The 23482-nt window shown below is 44.5% G+C and overlaps 1 protein-coding gene across 1 annotated transcript in view; it reads left to right on the top strand.

The window, feature by feature from the left end:
- The first annotated feature begins 7967 nt into the window (after window positions 1-7967).
- Window positions 7968-23482, top strand: part of LOC144753998 (uncharacterized) — a 40362-nt gene continuing 24847 nt past the window's right edge. Inside the window, exons 1-3 of the mRNA XM_078641517.1 lie at window positions 7968-8254; window positions 12222-12479; window positions 17607-17760. Of these exons, the coding sequence (XP_078497643.1) occupies window positions 8050-8254; window positions 12222-12479; window positions 17607-17760 (617 nt within the window). The 5' untranslated portion in view covers window positions 7968-8049. The remainder of the gene's footprint in view (window positions 8255-12221; window positions 12480-17606; window positions 17761-23482) is intronic.

The raw sequence follows: 23482 nt of genomic DNA, 5'->3' as shown, positions 1-23482 counted from the left end.
AGCAGCCCCCCGATACTGGGAAGAGCCTGTGCTCGAGGAAGCCCCCCCACTTCCCCACCCACCAAGACCACTTCCTGCTGTGGCTGGGAGGAGGTGCATGAAGCACAGTTGCCAGGGCCCTGTGGAGTGTGGCAGACACAACCCACCAGCTCAGCATGGCAGCGGGACTCCTGCTCTTCACCCTTGGCTTGTGTGTGGGCTCTGCCTCGAAGGGTGAGTGCCTCTTCCCCCCTCCTGCTGCCACTTGATGTGTGATAATGTTGTTACATTCTCAACCTTTTATGTCAGTGTTTAGAGTTGGATTGAATATGTTTACGTTGTATTGAGTTGTGTGGTATTAAGAAAAGTTGTGCTGTTTGTTTTGAGTTGGGTTATGTTGTAATAAGCTGTGTTCTTGCCGCTTTGAGTTGTATTAAGTTGTGTTAAGTTGTTTTGAATGTATTTCTGTTGAGCTGCAATGTTTGCTGTTGTTTTGAGCAGTATTCACTTGTGCTAAGTTGCTCTAAGTCAGGGATACTCAAAGTACCAGCGGGGACCACATGCAGCCCTCCTGACGTTTAATTGAGTTGCGACCCCCTGGCGAAGGGCAGCACTGGGCTTCTGTTCACTTGACAGAGCAAGAACATTCAGAAAGTTGTGAAACAGGCATACAATATTTACACATAAAGTAATGGTAAAGAAGCACCAAAGGTGTCCTACACAACTTTAGGAACACCTTTATTTTTAAAGAAATCTTGCACTAAGAATGTAAAAACATGATAAACTCTACAAACTTCAAAAAAGTTTATTTTATTTACATGCATGAGCATTTTACCTCAGTAGATAAGATTATATCACTGCATTGAGAGGCCTTTATTAGCAGTGATAGTTTCCAAACCTATTCTTGGAAACATTCATGCCACCCCCATTCTGAAAACAATGCCATTATTGAACCAAGAGGCAAGTCATTTGTCAGGTGCACCTTGAGTGTGGCCTTGGTTTTTATATAATTGGAACATTATAGTTTATTAAATAAAACACAAAAGAAGGTTTTGTACAGCACACATCCTGACCATGTATATTTCAAGGGGCTCTCATATGTGTTAATGACGAAAAAGGACTCAAAGTGATAATAACCAGTTGCCTAGGATCACACAATTTGGTCAAGTGGGGAAGCCAGGACTGATACCAGGGTTTCTACTTTCACATTTTGCAATTCAGCCATCAGATGAGTATTTCTTTCTCTCTCACATTTTACATAAAACTCAGTGCTTTGACTTTAGTTCTTTGTTAAAAAAAATAGAGCCTTGGTGACAGACAGAAGTCACGTGAAGGCTCAGTTTGTTGTCCACACCATGCATCTTCTTCACGTCCCCCTATGCCCACCTTCCATCACCCCGATCCTCGCCCTGCTGGCATAGGTGCAGCCCCTGGGCATGCCACAGACAGTACGTTGTGGCCCACGGGGACATTTTGAGTGTACCAAGCTGCACCAGTGAGTTACTAGTGACTGCTGAATGGGGACGAGGGGCATCCTACGTCATCTCAGCACTGAGCCGGCTGACTGAAAGGGCACAGTGCCTCAGTCGAGGACAGACTCTGCTCAGAGCTTTGCCAATGCACCTTCATTGTGAACACTTGACATTTCTTAACACATAACCGACCTGCAGCACGCCCCGCAGGTAGCTCCACCAATGTACCTCATTCTAGACCTAGGGCCACCTCACTGGTCAAACACTGAAGTTTCCACACACAGACATCTGTCAACGTTACCCAGTCCCTGGCTGCCCCTCGCCCCCTCTACACCAACCTGCCTATCAGCCATTCATCCCTTCACCCTCCTGTTCCTTAATAAAAAACATAAAATACCCACCGTTGGAATTAATAGGCCTTAGGTTTTTAATATTTAGCAGACTTTTGGGTCCTCACAACAGTTATTGCCATTAGTTTGAAGTTTATGGGGAATGAATGAAAAATGTTGTTGCCAGATTAATTAAAATCATTGCAGAACAAGATTGTCCAATTATGTGGGATACAAGTGAAGTTGATGGGGATCCTGTTATCCCTAGTCCCTAGTGGTTGCCTGCAATTGCCCTCACCCTTTCATGGCCACCCTGCAGTAGAAGGTGCTCGCTGTGTCGTTCCCTGCTTGGAGATTGCGAAGTAAACCAGCGCTGCCAAGTGCACCTGTGCGCTGCTTTGCTCCTTCCGTTGGTGGACGATGGTTTTAACCCAGATCTCTTGACTGGGGGAGAATGTATGATTTATTCAGCATTCCGTCCATCATTTGTTTGCTGTAACACTTTTTACCCAAAGTGGGATGGGTATGCCCAGACGTGGGTCCCTTGCTCACTGTGCCACTGGATTCAAGCTAGCCTGGCTGAAGAAGGGTCCTACCCAGAAACCGGTCCCAGGATGCTTGTTTCCTGTCCAGGGAGGACCTGGCCTGGCAGTTCGGTCTGGACTGTTCCCATGAGGCACAGGGTCAAGACTGATTTGCATATGGCTGGGTCTAAACTGGGGTGGTATGGTGAGCAAAAGAACAATGGATTTAACCGTGATCTCTTGACTAGGGGTGAATGTACGATTTATTCAGCATTCTGTCCATCATTTGTTTGCGTAGCACCTTCCATCGGTAAAGGCCCAAAGGATGAACATCTCTATGGCGTCAATAAATGTTGAGCATACTTATAGAGTGCACTGTCACTCCACGGGCATCTTTCCGCTCAGATCACTTAAGCCTGTAATATGTTGGAAGACTTACAGATGCTTACGGTATTTGCTGCTCGTCTTGGGTGCCAGTGCCTGTCCACCAGCATTCCTAAGTCAAGTCTACCAGCTCCCACAGCTCGGTTGGTTCCAACAGGGCCGGACTGGCAATAGAAGGCACCGGGCATGGGGGATAGTCTTGTGCCCGGGAGGGCTGGTTTTGTTACTGGGGGCTGCAAAATCAGCCCCCTGTAACAAAAGCGGGAGCAGTTCTTCTCACTAGTCCCCCTCCTCCAGCTCCCAGGGCAGTCGTGCAGCAATCTGCTAAGGCTGGTTGCTGTTCCCAGTCCGGTCGTGGGTTCCGGTGTCATCTCCTAGTCCGCCTGTGGGGCCAGCTGCTGAAACCTGGACCAATGGAACAGAGAAAGGGTGTCAGCAATGATGTTTTTGCAACCCAATACATTCCTAGATCTAATGGCCACATTTGCACTAAATGTCACTGAAGGCCCAGGATACAGCCCCGTAATTTACCACCGAGTGGTTATACAACCAAAGGGTCACTTGCTTGTTTGCTAGCCTATCTTTCCACAAGGCGAATGCAACTACTATGGGGAATAGTTCGAGTAGCATTATGCTCTTTGTGACCCCTTTCCTGTGCCATTCATCAGGCCTAGTGTGGCCTAATGTGCAAGTTTAGTTCATCAGTGGGAAATACACTACAGTACATTATGAAACCTCTATCCGTTAATGCACTGCAGAGGTCTGTGTCTGTAATCACAGAGCGACAGAATTGAACCCTGGTTGGTGTAGTGGAGAATAGTGACTTGTGTATGTTTAGTGCTACGAGGTTCCAGTTTGTGACATAAAGCACTGTGAATATGCAAGCCATTATTTTAAACTTGCATTACACAAAGTAGAAAATAGGCCATAATAAAAATGTCCAAACATGTTTAAGATAAAAAAGGGCTTCTAAAATATAGATTTTAGTATTACTCAGTCTGTATGTAGTGCATTTTTATAACTGTTCTTGAAAAGCACACACTTCACAGCTCAGCTGATAAGTACCATACAATACCTCTAAAAAAATAATACATCTGTGTTATCATGAAGTTACCAGTGATTCTACCACTTAAGCCAATACCGGCTTTCATGCCTCCTTTAGAATTGCAGATTAACCAGTTGTGCACATCTACATTTCTTTCAGGCAAGCAGGCACCCTGCAGGCAGGCTTGTTTAGCTGTCTGCCCCTCCCTCAGGTTCACAGCATGGGACTCCCTGCCTTACACTTCAGTTAAAGCGATAACAAAGGGGATGATGGAGGGCGCGTTTGAGCAAATCAAACATTCACCCCCAGTCAACTGATCTGGGTTTAATCCATCATCATTCTTTAGCTCACTCCATCACCCCAGTTCAGACATGGCCAAATGCAAATCAGTCTGAATCTGTGCCTCTGGAATGACCGGAAACAAGCATCCTGGGACCGGTCTTGGGTTCATAACCCTCATCAGCCAGGCTATCTTAAATCCAGTGGCAAAGTGAGCAAGGGACCCACGTCTGGTATCGCTTTGTTCACCCTAAATTGGCAGGGTATGCCCAGACGTGGGTCCCTTGCTCCCTTTGTCACAGGATTCAAGCTAGCCTGGCTGATGACGGCTGAATAGCCAGAAACCGGTCCCAGGATGCTTGTTTCCGGTCCAGGGAAGACATGGCTTGGCAGTCTGGGCTGGGCTGTTCCCATGAGGCAGAGGGTCAGACTGATTTGCATATGGCCATGTCTGAACTGGGGTGGTGGAGTGAGCTAAAGAATGATGATGGATTAAAACCAGGTCAGTTGCCTGGGGTGAGTGTTTGATTTGCTCAAACGCTCCGTCCATCATCCCCTTTGGTATCACTTTACACTTCAGTTAAAGCATTTCAACCGTTGGGATTAACTGCCCCAGGACGGTTGCCTTTTCATTAAAAATAGGTGACCTGTTTTTCTGAAATGGAAAAAGTCTTGGGACGTCTTGTCCTTCAGATCCAGCCCACTTCAACCAATAATTATATGGATGTAAAGGCTTTATCAACAGCCTTTGACATTGTTCCCTTTGGGCGGAGACTGAGGAGGCCACCAAAGCCCCAGCCCACCAATGGGACTAAACAGGGCACAAGTTGAGGGTGCACATCTTGGCTCATAGGCCAAAGTTAAAAGGCCATTAGACCTTCTTTTGTTGAAGTATCCTGGCTGGGAGCTATCTGGAGCCTCACACATAGATGGATGGAGGGGAAACAAAGGCAAGCAGCTTGTTATTAGTTTAGAGAGGCATGCTTTTGACTTTGTTTAGCCCCTTCATTTAAGAGATATTCATATACTGAAGGAATATCAGATGTGCTGGTCTGTCCCATTATTTACACAAATAACAATATAAATACCACAATTTTGTTTTGTTTACTTTATAGCGCTGTAGCGTTACTTAACCTAATCAAACAAACAAACAGGATTTGTAAAGTGCAGCTAATCACATGTGAGGTTCTCCAGGCACTGTGATCTTTGCGGGGAGGAGGCATCAGTTGAACAGCCAGGTATTGAGTCCTTTCCTGAAATCTAGCAGAGAGGATGAGGTTCAGAGGTGAAGGGAGAGGTCGTTCCAGGACTTGGCAGCGAGGTAGGAGAAGGAGCAACCTCCACTGTTGCTTTGGCAGATGCATGGGGTGTGTGTGCGAGAGAAGGAGGTTGAGCGCAGGTGTCTGGAGGGTTAGTGGAAGTTCAAGCGGTGGGTGATGTATGCTGTTCCTTGGTTGTGCAGGGCTTTATAGGTGTAGATCAGCATCTTCAATTGACATCTCTTCTGAACAGGCAGTCAGTAAAGCTTCCTTAGGTGGGGTGATGTGGGTTCGTCTGGGGAGGTCGAGGATGAGTCTGACAGCAGAATTATGTATGGTCTGTGGTCTTTTCTGGAGTTGTGCTGTGATTCCTGCGTAGAGTGCGTTGCTGTAGTCCAGCTGGCTTGTGACTAGAGCTTGAGTGATGGTTCTTCTTGTTTTGATGGGGAGCTATTTGAAGATCTTTTGGAGTATGCGAAGGGAGAGGAAGCAGGTGAAAGAGACTGCATTGATCTGGTTTAACATAATGAATTTGCTGTCCAATGTAGGTTGTTTAAGCGCTTTACATCACATGTATACATTATACACTGACAAATCATATGTGTGTAAATCATCGGGCAGGGTGTGCTCATAAGACAGTGAGGGTTACAAGCTGTCGAAGCCAGATATCCTACGTAACTCACTGTGCTGTATAGGATTACAGTTTATGAACTGCAAGTAACAAGTGGATTGCTGTGTTAAAAGCAGTAAGCCACTTAACTATCAATATAAAATAAAAATCCTTATCTACTTGTTACACAATGTGCTTTGTAGGAGCAGTGGCAGCTCCTCCGCTAAGGCGGAGGAGCGTCACCCCACTGCTGTAAAGCAGTGAAAGAAAGAACAAATACATGATAATAACTAGAGGTTATTATCGTTTTATTTCTTTGTGGGGTGGGCAGGGCTGCTCTGGTCTCAGAGCAGGGGAGGAGGGGGTTGCCCACTCCAAGTGCGCGATGACTGTTTGGCCGGTCCTGTGGGGCCGTCCAAAACAGTCATGACTACTTCGAATGTTCTCCATGCAGGCTGCATTACAGCCTGCATGGAGAACATGCCCAGTCCCCCATTCCCTGGCTGAGCGCTGATCAACGGCACTCAGACCAATCATTGGCTTAGTGGAGGGAGCCTGGCTGCTTCCTCTTCCGGCCTCGGAGAGGAGAGACTGGGACAATGTGTGGGAGGGCGGCGAGAAGGTAAGTTTATTTTTACATCACCCCCTTTACTCATGCCCCGCCACTCCCGATCCGTGCCAGGCGCTGCTGTGTAGGAGACATATGTACCCTCTATGCTACTTTGATTAATAAATGGGACTAGACAAAACACAGACCTCTCCAGCAAATACATTAACCTCCAGAGTTAACTTACCATTATTATTATTCGCTGAGATATAGCATACAAACATCTCTGCAGAAGATGCCTTAACCCAATAAGATATTTTAAAATAAAGACTTTGTAACTAACCATGGGCGTTGTGTGTAGTAGTAGGGCTACGTGAAGCGCACCACGAAGTGGGGAGGAATCTACGACCACCCACACACTTCACGTAGCCCCAATACATGCCGCCCGCCTCCCTCCCGCCCTCTTCTAAATGCCCAAAATATTGTTAAACATTGTAAAACTAATTAAAAAGGACGCCGCATCTCAGGTAAGTCCTTTTATATTAGTTTTACAATGTTTAACATTATTTTGGGCATTTAGAAGAGGGCGGGAGGGAGGCGGGTGGCAGGCAACTTCGCTCCGCCATGGCATGTGTGTAGTGTTGCCTAGAAGTAGGCAACACTACGCACACTCCGTGGACGGAGCAGAGCACTGCGCCCACCCTTATTTGTAACCAATTAAGCAGAGCAGATTTACTGCCACGTTTCGCCTTGTTGGCAATTTCTTTGTGGTAGGGTTTTAAAAATGAAATGTATAATTTGAGGCCCAAATTTTGTGTCAGCATTGTGTCACTTTTTTGGCACAACCCCTATGCAAAATCTAATTTGTTAACTATTGTGATGTGCTCAAATGTGCTCATGATAGACCTGCTAACTTATGTGTGAGGTTTTGAGATCTGAAGTCCTTTCTTGTGATGTCACTTCCTGTGAGGTCATGGGTTGTGGGTGCCACTTCTTGTAATGCCATGTGACCTGCCATGTGCCATGATGTCACGTGCCGTGGAGTAACTTGCATACTGCCTATCTTAGTTAGTCCCACCCACTTGTTTTTTAGGACTTGTGCCCTTGGCCTCAAGCACAAGACCATCGGCCGATGGACTGCCTTGCCAATCCAAGGCTGGCCACGTCCAGGCCTCCCCCCTCCAAACTCCACCTCTACATCCCTTTTCCAATAAGTCCCCGAGCCTCGGTATGCGTTGGCCGTGTCCCTTAGGGTCCCGCTTTGCCTACCCGCCCTGTTCATCTCCAATCCTATCTCTAGTTGCCTCTATTCAGCCGCTGTGTACTCTAGTCTCCCTCAGCTTTCGCCCCCTTATTTCCTTGTCCAATACCCCCTGTTCTCCTTCAGCCCTCCTTTCTCCTTTGTTTCTTGCCCAAAGCCGTCCTCTTCTCCCTCAGCACTTCCTTCTCCTCTTCCTATTGGGTGTCCTCCTCTCCTGTCCTTGTGTTCCCTCTCGCTCCACCTACATCCAATGTGTTTCTTAATTTTCCAGATCTCTTCGCCCGGGTGGGAGACTCCTTGGAGCTCTCCTGTCAAACCCCCAAAATATATGGACCTGAGAAGTGGCTGATCTGGGAGCACATGGGCCTGCAGACCAAATTCATCCAGCGCCTCTTCGAGGTCAGCAACAATCAGACGCGGTCTGGCGTGGTCCATACCGGGCGCCTGTCCCTCCTCCAGAACCGCTCACTGCTGATTGCGCATGTGCAGGTGGGCGACGCCGGGAGGTACCAGTGCTGGGGCTTCAACCAATCGACTTCGAGCTACGACTTGGCTGTCCTGGCAGGTGAGACTTGTCCCCCCATCATCTAGTCCAGAGGAAAATTTCGAGGCACCCAGCCATAGCATGTAAGGCAAGCACTGCAAGCGCCAGTTTAACCCCTTGGGCGCGGCTGCGATTCTGCGCCTGTGCGGCCGTTTTAATGAGTGGGCGGGTTCATGACGGCCCCCAGCCGTCATCAGCACACGCCCACCGTGATGCATGACAGCTGGGGGCCGTCATCAGCATGGAAAGGGTTAAGAGATGGCTGGCAAAATATTTTTGACTGGCGCTAGTTCATGCCCCGGCTGTAAGTTAAGGCAGTGCATGGTGCAACCACTTTTTTATCGCCTTATTATGAAAGTAGGTTTTCTGCAGGAGATAATGTGTGACAAGAATGTTTGTGCAAATTGTTTTGTAGAGCATTTTGTTGTGAATGTTATGTCTTCTGTGATATTTTGTACTATGTCATTGTGGTGTGTTGTTGGGGTGCGGTTGGGGTGTGGTTCTGTGGTGTGCTTTGCAGTCTGTTTTGACCATCTTGTTACATTGAGACCTGTTTTGTGTATGTGATGTTGCTCTTTAGCTGTGTGTTCTGTTAATGTACTGTGTTATTTAATTACACTAGCGATGGCAACAAATGCTGCTGCATTTACAGCATTACATTTCTTTAAAATCCCACAGACAAACTATCCATTACCAAGATCTAAGGTGGCAAAACAGTGCTGCTTGAGCTCTTCAACTCCTGATGGCCTCCTAAGAACTCAACACAACAACAACAGTATAAAACAGCATCACAAGGCAATAAAGCAGCACACAGCACAGCAACACTGAATCAACTGAAAGTACCACAAGATGGCGCACCACAAATTGATACAAACTTTCTTGTCACACCTCCAGAAACCTGCTTTCATAATACACTATAAATAGGTTTTGAACCAATTACTCTCTTTACTTACCTACAAATCCGGTAGAGAGACTCACCCCGGTTTTAATAGACCAACTAGGAGCCCGGATATTGTTTTTCTGCCCACTAGTTAGGTACTTTTTAATACACTCCACTCCACCACTGCACTCCACATAGCTCCTCACGATTAGTGCTCCTACGTCTCATCGCAAGTCGTAGCATGCCTCAACCTGCAGCGGGTTGAGATGGCCCCATGATGAAGCATGTCACCGTGGGGAAACCCCGGTGAGTGAGTGGACTCAAGAAAGGAAAGCTTTCCTTCCTTAAGATTTTCTAGCTCAAACTGAGTGAAAATCCATATCCCGGCTAGGTCCCTATCCGGTCATACCGGATTTGTAGGTTCACTATTGTTTCAGGAGGGTGGACTTAGCTTTTCCCTCTCCCACCCCCGTACTTTTTGATTTGTGATCCCTTTACTTACCACCATTGAAAGGAAATATGGCCACGTTTTGTGAGCCAGCACCTATGCGGTCATGTCTGCTTCCAGACCTCTTTGCTGGAGATCCCTGAAGCATTGCATACAGGACCCAGCCTATTTTCCATGCTGAACACCCCTGATACTTCCCCCATTTCTCTCTCTATCCCCCTGTTGTTGGAGACTCTCCGGGCACACACTCACTCTCCGACGCATCTCTCCTCAGTACTGGAGTCTCCCTTCATACAGCCCTTTTATGGCAGGTCTTCAGTTTTACTTCCAAAGACTTCAGTTTCCTCTCAGAATGGGGAAAGTAGTACTTTCTAATACCTTTTTAGGGTAGGCAATATAGGAGAAAATGCCACAGTCTTAACTTCTACCAAGTCACGATTTGTGATTTAATCTATGTCGGCTATCCTCTGTTTTTATTGGATGGTCACTCAGTCTGTATTTCAAAAGCATTTCTCTCAGTGCTGTGTGTTTTTCTTGAAAGTCTGCATTTAGCAAGTTAATGTTTCTGCCCAGTGATCTGTAGTATTCTAGCATGTGTTCCCTAAGTCTCTCACTACATTTGTGTATTCCTTAATTGAAGCCCATACCTCAGTCAGTGGCACACTTTGACTGGCCACTTGGGGGCATATTACGGATAGTGCCCGACGAGCACAATGGTCATGTGCACATCTGGGGCACTATAGTATTACAGAAGGGGCGGCATACCCTTGTGCAGCCCCTTTTGTAATACTGATATCACTGGTGCACATATAGAGGTATCTTCGGAGGGTGTTACCTCATTTGCATGGGGGCGTGGCCCCCGCAGATGAGGCAATCACTTTGACTCTGCACCCACGCCGTATTATGGATATGTGCACAGAGGCAAACATGCTCATAAGGAGGTGTACTGACAGTAATACGGGCCTTGGTGTCTGCTCCCTTAGCAGTGGTGTGCCCTGTAGTGCCCCCGTGTGCTCAGTGCTGTTCTCTGACATGCCTCATATTGTAGGCATTTGTTCATGTCCCTGCAAAGTCCCTCCTCATGTTTGTGGGTCTGTCTGTTTGAATTCTGCAGGGGGTGGGAGGCTGCCCCCAGCAGGTTTGTTAGGTTTCCATTGAATATTTGGGGGGCTTGGCTGCTTGGGCTCTCATTTCGAGATTAGCGAAGCAGGAGCTTTTCCAGAAGGTGCCAGAGCTCCTGCCTCACCAAACCCATGATTCCTCTAGCAGCCTAGCTCGTTGCCAGTCAAAGAATCCTTGGGTTTCCAACTAAGGCAGTGCTGACTTTAGCGCTGGTGGTGCCCGGTGCGACAATCTTTTTTGGTGCTCTGACCCCCCATGACCTCCTCCTCTGATTCCCTCACTACCACCCGGCAAAAGTGTCCCTCATCTCTCCATAACCCCTCTCTCACATACATTTAATTTGTTTCAAAGTGCTGGTAAAGGCTGGCTTTACTAATCCAATCAGCAATCGACATAAAATAGACATCCGTTCTTTGGAGCAGGCATGAACCCTCTGTGCTACTTTTTGGTGATTCAAAACTGTGAATAGACAACACTCTGATCTCTCTCCCTAGCAGGAACATTATTCACAAGAGTTATCTTGACATTTTTATTGCTGCCTGAAAGCTAGACGCACAAGGAACTAATCAGAAGGTACTTTTAAATCTTAAGTTATTGCTAAACACAGCCTCCCCCCCAGAGGCCAGTGTCCCCCCTCTAGGTCAGTGCCCAGTGCTGCTGCACCATTCACACCACCCTAATGCCAGCCCTGAACTCAGGCTTCACTGTCAGAAACCCTTGACTGGATGGGCTGTCCTCCACTGGGCTGCCAGGCCACAGTGATGGTTGCCCCTTCCTTTTTAGATCAGGGTTACTGTCAATGGATTTTCCTACCTGGAAATACTGTACAAGGCATGGCAGACCAGGGAAGAGAAAACCTACAAGCCCCCAGAAGCAGTGGGAAAATTCCTGCTTTAGTGGTGATTTGTGTTTCTGGAACACAAAAGAGAGGGCCAAACAAATGTGGCTGCTGCTTGGCAGTCAGCCCTACGTACAGTGCATCGGGGGAGGGAGGGCACCGCTAGGCTAGCAGGAATGTCTCTCGATATATATGCCAGCTAGTTCTTCTTCCTGGTTCTCTATGTGTCTTTGCACACCAAGAACTTGTTTGTAGAGCTGAATGTACAGAGTTTCTGCTGGGAATTTGTCTGTACGCATGTTTGGTACTCTCAGGGCCCACTATTAAGTTCCTAAGATTGGAGAGATCAAGTTGTCACATATTTTTAGCAGTTACCTTTCTGATGAACACTATCTCCAGTGCTGGGGGCACCCCATGGAAACTCCTTTAATTCTAACAATCTAACTTCATTGTCAGAGCCATTGGACAACTATATGCATCTCCTCACCACCTTTGAAAATACATTTTCACCAGGTCTCAATAGCACATGCAATTGTAGATGGGCAGCATCGGCTGACAGGAGAACCCGGTTGCTGTAGACCGCGTCCCCATGCCAAGGTATATCTTGTAGTGTTTGACATGCTGGTCCCCACTGTAGACTGAGTCTAGATTTCCCTGGCGGTGGTCACCTCTCTGTTGACTGACTTCTTTCTATTGTCAGGAAGGAAGCACACCCGTGGCTGCCTGACACTGAGCTGCAGCCTCTGGTCGAAGACCGTCCACCTTGGTGAGGAAGGGATGGAGTGGAGAGATAGCCGTGGCGCCCTGACGAACGGCGACCAGATCAGCTACAGCATCCACCAACACGGGCATAACTCGCAGCTGCAGATCTACCAGCTGGAGAACGAGGAGACACCGCAGCCCTTCTGGTGTGCCTTGAAGCAGCCCAAAGCAATGGAGTATTCCTTTCAAGTGACAGGTAGACCTTCTCTTTCGGGTGGGGCTAGGGTCTGCTGGGGATCTTCAATGACAGGGCAGAGTAGGGCATCAGACTCTGTCACCCTATGAGTTGTCTCAGTTCTGCACCATACTCTCCCAGCAGCACTGTCCACAGAAAGGAACTCTCAGTTGAAGTTGTGAAGTGTGCTCTTTCCAATAAAGTTGAACAGTCAATCCTATAGGCAAGAAGTCTTCAATCTTTGAGTTGGTTTATTGCAGTAAACAGGAAACATGAGCGTAAAAGTGTAGGTGGTAGCTCTAACTGCCTGTAGAGCAATTCCAATACCTAGCCCAAACATTCTAAAGCAAGTAATACATGGAATATATCGACAAGCACAAAGTAACATTCCAACATTTGTATATAAAGCAAGTGCACTGAAATATGATGCAGAGACACCACAAGTTGTGCATCAGATTCCTCATAGTTTACTGTGTAAGAAGCTTCCTGCTCAGTTGAGCATGGAGAGTGGTTAAAGACTTTTATTTCAACTTTAGAAGAGTAGCGGCAGCACCCCTGCCAGGTGGGCTGTCATGTGCTAAGCAAATGGTTACCTTGAAGGGTGGAGCCTAACGCGTGCTCCGCGGGTGGTATTCTGAGGCTGGTGCTGGGAGGGTGGAGGTGTTCAAGGATCAATGTCTGAACAAACACTACAGTTAAGAGAATAAACAATGTAAATCATGGCAGTGGTATGGTGGTGATGTAAGAGAGCTGTTGTCATCAATACATCAAAACAAGTATGAAGTAGTAAAGATGGGTGGAATTTGGGTCAGTCCTCTTCAGCCATTGGCTGTCATGCGTTTACCTGGTTTGCCATTACTTGGATGGTCTCTCTGTCAAAGGAAGCCATGGCATTCTGAGTAGATTGTTAACATGCAAATGCAATCTGAGGTGTAGGTTCAAATGGAATAACCAGTGTTTATTCTAGAAAGCATTTACTTTGTTGGCACAGCATTTTAATGGCTGATATTTAGCTTACAGACGTTGCTGGTACAACAACATTTTAGTTGCTGATTTATAGCTCTACTGCTTTCCTTTTGGATGCCTGAGAATTTCATAAAATAAAATAAGGACGGAATGCTATCTACTAATCACCCTTGAGCATTCATTTGTTTTATTTTGCTGCATGATAACATATTGTTGAATTTACAGTTTTGTTGTTCACAAAATAAAGATGTCTGTGCACATAGTTATTCCTGAATATGCAGCAAAAATACTTTGGCCCAATTTAATTATTGATGGACGGAGTGTTCCCCATTGGCCTGGTGGAGGACTTTACTTCCGCCAGGCTGGGACTACTTCACCTGCCAGATTTATAAATGTCCGGTTAGCTGGCGGTCATTTATAAAAGTATTGGAAGAAACCGCCGCCAGCGCAGCGGTTCCCGTAAATTCATTTTATTCTTTGCTGCAGGGCTGTGTTGGACAGACTTAGCCCTGCAGCAAACAGTATTCCTTTTTTCTTTTAAAAAATAAAGTTCCAAAACGGGATTTTCTATTTGAAAAGAAAAAAGTAATTCTCCCCTTGCCATGGGAGGCTTCTCCCATGGTGAGGGGAGTATTAGAATGGTTTTATTGGTCCTTAAGAAACAGTAAAAATTGACTACATGCCTGCCCATCTAAATTGGATGTAGCCATTTCTCCAATGGCCCTTAATCCCCTTGGCCAGCAGAGGGTAATAATTACGCAGATACAAGTAGACTCCGTCGTGATTAATCCTGAGGTCCACCTGCATGTAAATGCGGTGGGCAGACCACTAAATTGGCGGGGAAGAAACTCCGTTGATGTTGCGATGGAGTACCCTCTCCACCAATATATAAATCAGGCCCTATGTCAACAATGTAACAGTAGATGTTTGCGCTTCTCAATGACAGGGCCATAATTTGTAAACAAGTACATATTCTTATAACATCACTTTTAATTATCAGACAAAAGATGTTATCTGGCAAAACACTGCAAACTCCATCGGTGGAGGGGAATTTTTCGTCCACCCTTATAGGATAACTACCATACGATCCCATAACTACCATCCATGCCTATCTATTTACCATGCCTACTGTGTCTACATATAATAGCTACCCATCATTTCTACCATAACAAGATTACCATGCATACCATACCTAACCTACCGCCCATGCTTCACCCCCCCCATACCTATGCTTAATCTACCAAACTTAACTTATCATATCTACCTTCCAACCATAGGTATCAAGCCTACTTACAGTTCCTACCTATTCACCCTACTTTACCTTTACTAACCTCCATACCTACCTTTCATATCTACCCAGTCATACCTAACCTGCCGGCCATGCCTAACCCACCATATCAAACTTCTCTGAATTCCTATCTATTGTACTTGGCTGCCTACCCTTCTTACCATCCACGTGTACCTCCCGAATCTAACCTTGTCTCATTCCTAACCTATCATACCGAATTTACCATACCAGCCTACCATTTCCAACGTATTACTCTTACCTTACTTCCATACCCACCTACCGTACTTACCTTCCATATCTACCCACTAAACCTAATCTATAATACCCAACCTACCTACTGTACTTGACCTAATTAATATTTTCAGACATATCTATCAAACCGTTCCTACTTTACCGAACATAACTACCATTCATTTGAAAGTATGTACCATACATGCTGTATCTACCTACAGTATTTACCCTACTTTATGTACCATAACTAACATATACCATTCCTTCAGTACAAATCGACTGTACTTACCAAACTAAGATACCATACGTATTGACCATACCTACAAACCTACCATACCTTCTTACCTACATTATCCCTACCTACTTCACCCAACATTCCACACCTACCGTAAACTCACAAAACAACCACACATATGCAGCTACCTCACCTCTAGTACTTTACCTACAATAACGTATATAGGATAACTAACATGATATACATAATCTACCATACCTATAACACCTAACTTACTATACGTAACTTACCTTCTATTCCTGCCATCTCTACCCTACCGTGTCTCATTCATACCACCTCTGCAGTGCATGGATTTTAGACCTGCCCTGAGGTGGTGGTTTGTGGAAAAATGGCTCGTGATTCTCGTGGGACCGCTAGTAAAAGCCTGTGGTACCGAAGCCTGCTACACAAAATACTTTTGTCTAACTAGAAGTACCTCCAGTAATAGCCTTGGGTGTTGCAACTTGCACTGGAAAAGGACTGATTACAGTTGTTGAAGGGCATGGAAAAATGCAGATGCATTGCTTCTTAAAAAGAGCAAGACCTGTTGGCTTTGCCAATGCTATTTTAATTTCCTCTTGCGATCAATTTGCCTTCTGATGCTGCTTCCTTCCCCTTATCCAGGGTCACCTACTGGGCCAGATGTATCAAGATACACTTTTGCGATTCTCAAATAGCGATTTTTAAGGAATCGCTATTTGAGAATTGCAAAATGGTATGTTTGTAGAAATTCGCTATTTTTTAGCGATTTCTTTAAAATTCCTTAATTGCGATTAGCAAATTGCTAATCGCAATTAAGGAATAATTTCCCATAGGAATGAATGTTAAATTATTCTCAATTTGCGATTCGCAATTTGCTAATCGCAAATTTAGAATAATTTCAAGGGTGCAGGGGTGTCCAAAGGACACCCTGTTGCACCCCTGAAATAAGCATGGGTGCACATGTGGTGCACATACATGCCCTAAGGGCGTGTATGTGCATCACATGGCACTTTGAAAAATGCTAAAATTGGCATTTTTCAAAGAAATTCGCAAATTACCACCAACTTGAAGTTGGTGGTAATTTGCGATTCCTTAGGAACAATTAGCAATTTTATTTTGCATCATACATTGCATTTAAGGAATCGCAAATTTTGCGATTCCTTAAATGCAATTGCAAAATAAGGAATCGCAAATTTGCGATTCCTTATTTTGCACTGAAATTTGCTACATACATACCGAATTTCGGCGTTTGCGAACCCATTTGAGCTTCATACATCTGGCCCTAGTTACAAAGATGTTATTGTTTTACTGCTACCTCCTCTGCCTCACTTTCAAAATGGTTGCTACCTGCGGGTCAAATTTTTCTGCCACAAGCAGGACTGGCTTAAGTGCTGGTGGTGCCCCATGCGACTATGTAAGGTGGCAACCCCAATCACCTCCTACTCCATGAATTCCCTCACTGACACCATTTAACAGTGCCCCTCAAGTCTCCATAACCACTCTCTCTCGCATGCTTTTCTTTTGTTTTACAGCGCTACTCATACCTGTTTAGGGTGTCAGAGCACTTTACATCACAGACAAGTTGCATAGAGACAACGATTCACACATGTGTAAATCAGTGTATATGAAATGTTACATAAGAAAGATGACCACAAGGTATAGGAGTCACATGTCATCCGTATTGGTGCACAGTTAATTTAAGAGGACTTGATCTAGTAAAGCACAAACTCCTAATTTAAAACGTACCACCATGGTCAGGGTTTGTCTTTATTCATAAGAATTGATTTAACCCAAATGAACCATTTTTGCAACATTAGGATAATGAAAGACTGGATAGGAAATCACAACGCTCTAATGTATACCTTGCAGTTTGCATGCAGCTCTTTGATGACATTTAATAGCTTACTGTCTATGTTAGGAATTTAGGATTTTAATTTATTAATTGAAAGTAACAGAAGGATCTCTCCTGCAAAATTAGTAACCCACTGAACTATTTACATCATATTTTCTCCTGTGATCTTCATGGTATGTGTGCTTTGAGGCAAGCATCTTAACCCTCTGCGCTACTTTATGATGAGTCAAAACTGACACTAGACAAAAGGTATCTCTCTCCATCAGGTCCATCAATCCCCAGAGTTATCTTGACATTTTTATTGTTGCTTGCAAATTGCTGGAGGCAAGGAATGCTGCATCAGGTGCTTTTAATTCCACAATATGTTTGAAAACATCGCACCCCCACCCCCTGAAGTCAGCGCCCGGTGCAGTGGCACCAATCATGCTGCCCTACAAGCCCCTTTATCCCTGGTTCTTAGGATGTTACTGTTGCCCTATTCCTATCAGCCAGCTTTGCTCCTCTGAATGTTATGTATACTCACTTGACTACACTCTTGTTCCCCCTGTCTGACAGAGGCAGACATCAGCGCCCTTTGTGAAGCTGGGTCTGCTGCCCACATTCGAAACTGGGACTTCCTGAAAGTAGTCTTTGCCTCTTGTGCCACTGTGGAACTGTGTATCATCGTCACTCTGGTGGTGGCCCTGCTAGCCCCGAAGAAACAGAAAACGTGAGCGTTTCATCCTTTGTTACCATTAGACAGATCCAGGCTATAGGGGATGGTGTAGGATTCTGTGGGTAGGCGCTTCCTCTGATTCATTCACTTTAAAAACGTCAGTAATTATTTTTCTTTTGAAATTTCCACATCACCTAAGTCTTGTAGTATAAGTTGTTCAATACAGGCACAGGAAGCTGGTGAACTGTTTTTACAGAAAATGTAACAGGTGGACTCAAATGGGAAGTACCTTCACTAAGACAAAATTCTACAATAAGCAATTAAAAAAAATATTCAAGACAATTCTAGAAACTTTTAAGGATGTTTTAAAAAATAATTAATACTACTGAATGGTAAATTCTCAAGCACATCTGAAAAAGAATTCGCATTTTTTCATACAAAATCTGTGTACTTTTGAAAGATATTTTCGATTTACTATATATTTTTTTTACTTTGAAAGTGGCAAATAACATAAAAATATTAGGTAACTATGACAGCATGTACTAACATCAGGTGTTAACTTACTTTTAAAATAATTATTAGTTTTACAAATAAATCCATGCACATTTATAAAGACTTGCACTTTGTAAGAAATTTTGCAAAAACAGATCAAACCTTTGAAAATTGTTTGGTAGACTTTTCTTTAAAGAATGTATTGCTTTATTAAATTTGAAGACTGTTGTACACCATTTGTATTTCCGCACATGTTCAGTTGAATCCTAAGTAATTTTCTTATTGCATGCAAGTGCTAAAATATTTACTTGTTTATTCAATGAATCCATATCAATGTCTTACTTAATAATGCACATTTTATTAAAATAATTTCTTCACATAGTTGTAAGTGTCTTACGCACCCTTTTAATAAACCCTGGCTGGCTATTTAAATTTTATTTGTGCACTTCCGTTAAAGATTTTAAATCACAGATTTTGACAATAAAGTTTATCGACACAAAGAAATATAACAGGGAACATATTTTTGTCAGAAAATAAATTTCTCATATTATAATTTTTTAGATAAATTCACAGGATTCTCATTTTAGGTCTGGATTTACTTCATAGCTTTCTGAAGACGTACTGGTAATAGTTCTTTAAAATCTCTAAAGAGTGGGCTTTGACTGCACCTTGGGGAGTATTACTCTCTCACCTCATGCTATTGTCTTTTTGGTGTATTGTGCCGCCATCCCACTAAAATAAACGAGGGACTATTTTCCACCTGCAAAATACACTCCATCACACTGTTTTATCATTCAATACTTTATCTCGTATAAGTATTCTATGAAGAAAGCAATCCTTATTTACATTTTTTAAATTTTTTCCAGCATTGGCAAAGCCAGAAGGGCAGCCTTTAACGTGAAAAACTGCATTTGTGCATGCAACAAATGTGAACACATTTTTTTAATAACTATGGCCACACATGTTGGCACATTAAAGCAAGATTTATTCGCTCTGCCAATGCCTGTTCATTTTCTTTTTTAACAAACTTTCTTTATTGGTTTTAAAGGCAATTTTTTTTACAAGAGAATGGCAGTATTACATCAAGCCACCATTGAATCAGAAGCTAATAAGAGTTTCAGATCACCATATGTAATTGACGGTTACAATCCAAAATACATAAAGCAATGAATGGTACACCAACAATTATCAAGTAATGCGTTAGTGAATATTGGCAGCACCCTTTTCTTTAGATAAGAGACCTATGAACACAAACAAATTGTATACGGAAACAATAAAACAAATATTGCAACAGGCATGGGGGAAGTAGTGAATATGGTAAGTATCGAGAAGGATTCCGGTCATGTGGGTGGGCGACGTCATCGCTTGACATGATCCAGCACATGTCAAAGTTAACATAGGAGTGGGCGTTATTATGTCTGGAAAAGATGAAGGGCCCTTGTATGGGTGTAGCAGGAGAACAGCAGGAGTCCCCGTGAAAGGAATTGTACAAGGGGTCGGGATCGCTGTTCCTTAGAACACGTCTCAAGCTATATGTTCCTCCAAGGGAACTGCGCTCCAGTCAGGCGAAACTGGTCCAGATCCCCCGTTTCAAAAAGGCCAGGTGGGGAGGAAGAAGCTTCCTGTTTCATGCAGCCAAGGACTGGAATCGGCTTCCAATTACAATCAAAAACAGTACATCCCTGTTATCTTTCAGGAAATCAGTAAAAACTTGGTTGTTTAGGTCCTTCTAATCAGGCTTCCCAACACCGCACTAGTCTTTTTGTTTCTCTAGCGCCAAGACGCCCACGGGCATACGCGCACTTTACAAAACCATAAATCAAATCAAAATCAATCAATCAAACCATATATAAGCAAAACGTTTCCAAGTATCAGCTAGAATGTCGACCATAGGTTCCATTGTAAGGGCTTGCCAAAGTTGAATACGACATTGGGACATAGAAAGGGCCTTGACTTTTTACCATGCTGCGGCTAGGGTCAAGCAAAGCCACAGTATAGAACGATCTCCCAGAGTTTGTCGCTTGAGGGTAGGATCTTGGAAGCCCAAGAGAACAAACTCCGGGGATCAGGTAATCCAATATTTCTTTTATTTGCCCTGGGATATTGGTACAGTAAAGCAGTATGGTTGGACAGTCCCACCAGACATGCAGAAAGTCTCCCAACAGTCCACACCCCCCTCCGGCATCGGTCTGATGTATTTGGGAGACTTTTCCAGAGTTTCTCCGGGTGTAGGTACCAGTCATAGAGGACTTTGTAATTTGCTTCACATAGACCCATGGAGCGATTAAAGCGAGAAATGTCATGGTATAGCGTGCACCATTGCTTGGCTTCGATGTTCGATGTTGATCCCTAGTAACTGCTCCCATAAGAACATGTGACGAGGAGTAGGGGTGGAGGTGGTTGACATCAGGAGTGTATATAAGAATGAAATACAACCCCTAGTTGCCCCAGATGTCCATAGAAAACACTCTATAGCAAGTAATTATCTAGTGGCAGCTAGTCGTGATGGTGGCTGTAACACCCATTGTTTTAGTTGAGTATTGGGATACATTTCTGATGCAGACAAGTTTAAATTATGGCAGCAGTTCTCGAAAGTCAGGATATCCCATCCATGAAATAGGTCAGAGCTCCTTAAGCACCCTCTCTCTCGACAAACGTCAAATGGACCTGGAGTGAGTGCTGGCTGGAAGGCTGTGTTGTAGTGGATAGGTGTGTATGGAGAGGGAACGTTTGTCAACCAATGTGATCTAGTTACTGCATGCCACACTTTTATCGTGGTGGCAGTGGGAATGCTTAGATAGGCATTGTGTAGACGGTCGGATCTGAGCTTCCACAGGACATTCCAAATCATTCCGCCTTGTCCATATGCAGCCAATGTTTATCGGATTCATTAAGGGACCATTCTGATATAACTCGGAGTTGGGCTGCTCTATAGTAAGATAGTAAGTCTGGCAATGTTAGGCCACCTGCCTCCCTCGGAACCATCAGACGTTTGTGGGGGAGTAGGGCCCTACGGCCCTGCCAAATGAAATTTATTATCATTGAGCAGGCTACAAAGAAAATTTTTCTACCTACTTCAATCGGGAGCCCCTGGAAGAGATGCGTGAAAGTACAGTCATTTTAACCGCATTGATGCGACCTAGCCAAGTGAGATATACCGGCACCTGCTTTATATAGATCTGCTACTGTAGGGTGATCTTTATACCTTAGTAAGTTATTTATTTTTCACCCCGTGGTCCACATGATTTCTTTGTACATGCAAAAGACAAGGGCCCGATTTAAAGTTTGGTGGACAGAGTTATCGGTCGCAAATGCAATGGAGTATCCTGTCCGCCAAACTGATGATCCTCCTGCCTTATACAGGATCGAGACAACCACCACCTTTCCGTCAATGGAGCCCATTTGAGTCTGCCAGTTGAAATTTTCCACTGACATCCTGACACAGTGTGGGCCATTGGAGTCTATTTAGGGTGGAATGTGTGATTTCCTTGTTTTCTGTCTGTCATTGGCAGATAAAATCTGGCATAAAGGGACACAAAAAGAAGTAATAACTTTCCGGGGTAAAAACTCCCTGGGGGTGGAGGTCATTCGTTTTTTGGTTCTTGGTAACAAGCACCCATTTTGAGAGATTGTTTTCTAAAAACAAAAAATTATCTAACAGAGTGGTGTATCACTGCCAAAACGAATGCCGGCCATCCTCCAAACTGTTTCTACGTTGACAGGAACCGTTATAAAGCTGGTTCCTCTCATGGTGTAGAGATCACTGCTGGTCCAGCTTCTTTCACAATATTTGAATAACCTTTTTGTAATGTAAAGAAAATATTTATATTTGATAATTTTACTACATAATAAACAAACATAACCATTTAACTTTAGGTGGGTATTTTTTCAAAAGAAAAAAAAAAGAAAGAAAGAAAAAGAAAAGAGGCAATCTTTAAAAATTCTGCATCTGTGCTTCAGCTACCGGTCTCCCTTCCGGTCTGACCAGACAAAAGCAAATACACCCCCTCTCGATGGCTCTATAACTGTACGTGTACCTCTCCCCCCCAGCATTTATACATGAAACGCACCACGCCGACTTGCTAATTAGATACAGTCTCAATGGTTCCAAAATGTCCCTCGGCCGTGACCTGACCGGCAACTCCTCCACATAGGTATTAATGTTGTCTCTACAATAAACTAAGTCTGACAACCAAACTTTAAGTGTAGGTTTAGATCTGCCACCCCTTGTGATAGCCACCCTACGCGCCACCAGCAGCAATGCTAATCTTACGAAGGTACCAATCACTCCACGAACATGCGGTACACAGCAAAGCAGACATACCAACGGAGTGCATTGCACATCCACTGCAACCATCTCCCGTATACTGCCCACCACAGTGCTCCAAAACTCACCCACCTTCTGACAGCCCCACGCCAGATGCATAAAATCTGCGCCATCTTATCCACATCTAACACAATAGGCATGCTATCGCAACCCATATCGAAATAGCCTCACTGGGGTATGATAAACTTGATGAATACATTTAAAGTGGATGATCCGAAGGTTACCATTCATAGTAAGAGTCCCTGTCATAGCACAAATATGCGTCCAATTCTCTTCTGTATTGGGATTCGGCAAACATTCATTCCACCTTTCCCAACTTTTATCGGGCACCTCAACAGTTTCATCCTTAATCATCCTGTATAATCTGGAGACCAATTTTTTATTAGTTGGTGTGGAAATCACAAACTGCAAGGACGTCAGCTCAGGAGGTTCCTGGGGGCACGTGGGATAATGTGTCCGGACCGCATGCCTCAGTCGATGCAGTGCAAACCGGAAAAGAAGCGACTGGTTGCTAATATAGTGCAGCGCCTCAGGTTCTATGAGCAAACCCTGCGGATAAATATCACGCATATGCACAAGTCCGGCTTCCCGTAACAATCTCATAGAGGGGGCCTCATGCGTAACCGACAAAGCGGGATGATGTTCTAAATGCATAAGTGATTCATAGAGCGGCAGCTTCTGCGCTAGGCGCCCTATATTGCTCCAGGCCGCAATTGTGGTATCGACCGCGTTGATTTCCAATTTCGGAGTGCCATGTGCATAGTGGGTAATAATACTATGAAGCGGAATCGGAGCAGCATCACCCTTCTCAACTGCAACACGTGGAGTAAAAGCGTGCGGCCGGTACCAATAAAAAGCATACTAGGCCTGCGCGCTCAAATAGTACGCATAAAAGTCTGGAGCCGCAAAACCTCCCCTCTCATATCCCTTCGTAAGAACCGACCACTGCACTCTCGC

This window comes from Lissotriton helveticus, chromosome 5_1 (genome assembly GCF_964261635.1).
Source record: "Lissotriton helveticus chromosome 5_1, aLisHel1.1, whole genome shotgun sequence".
In the NCBI taxonomy this organism is placed as follows: Eukaryota; Metazoa; Chordata; class Amphibia; order Caudata; family Salamandridae; genus Lissotriton; species Lissotriton helveticus.
Note: the sequence above shows the minus strand (reverse complement) of the source record. Positions and strands in the feature narration are given on the sequence as shown.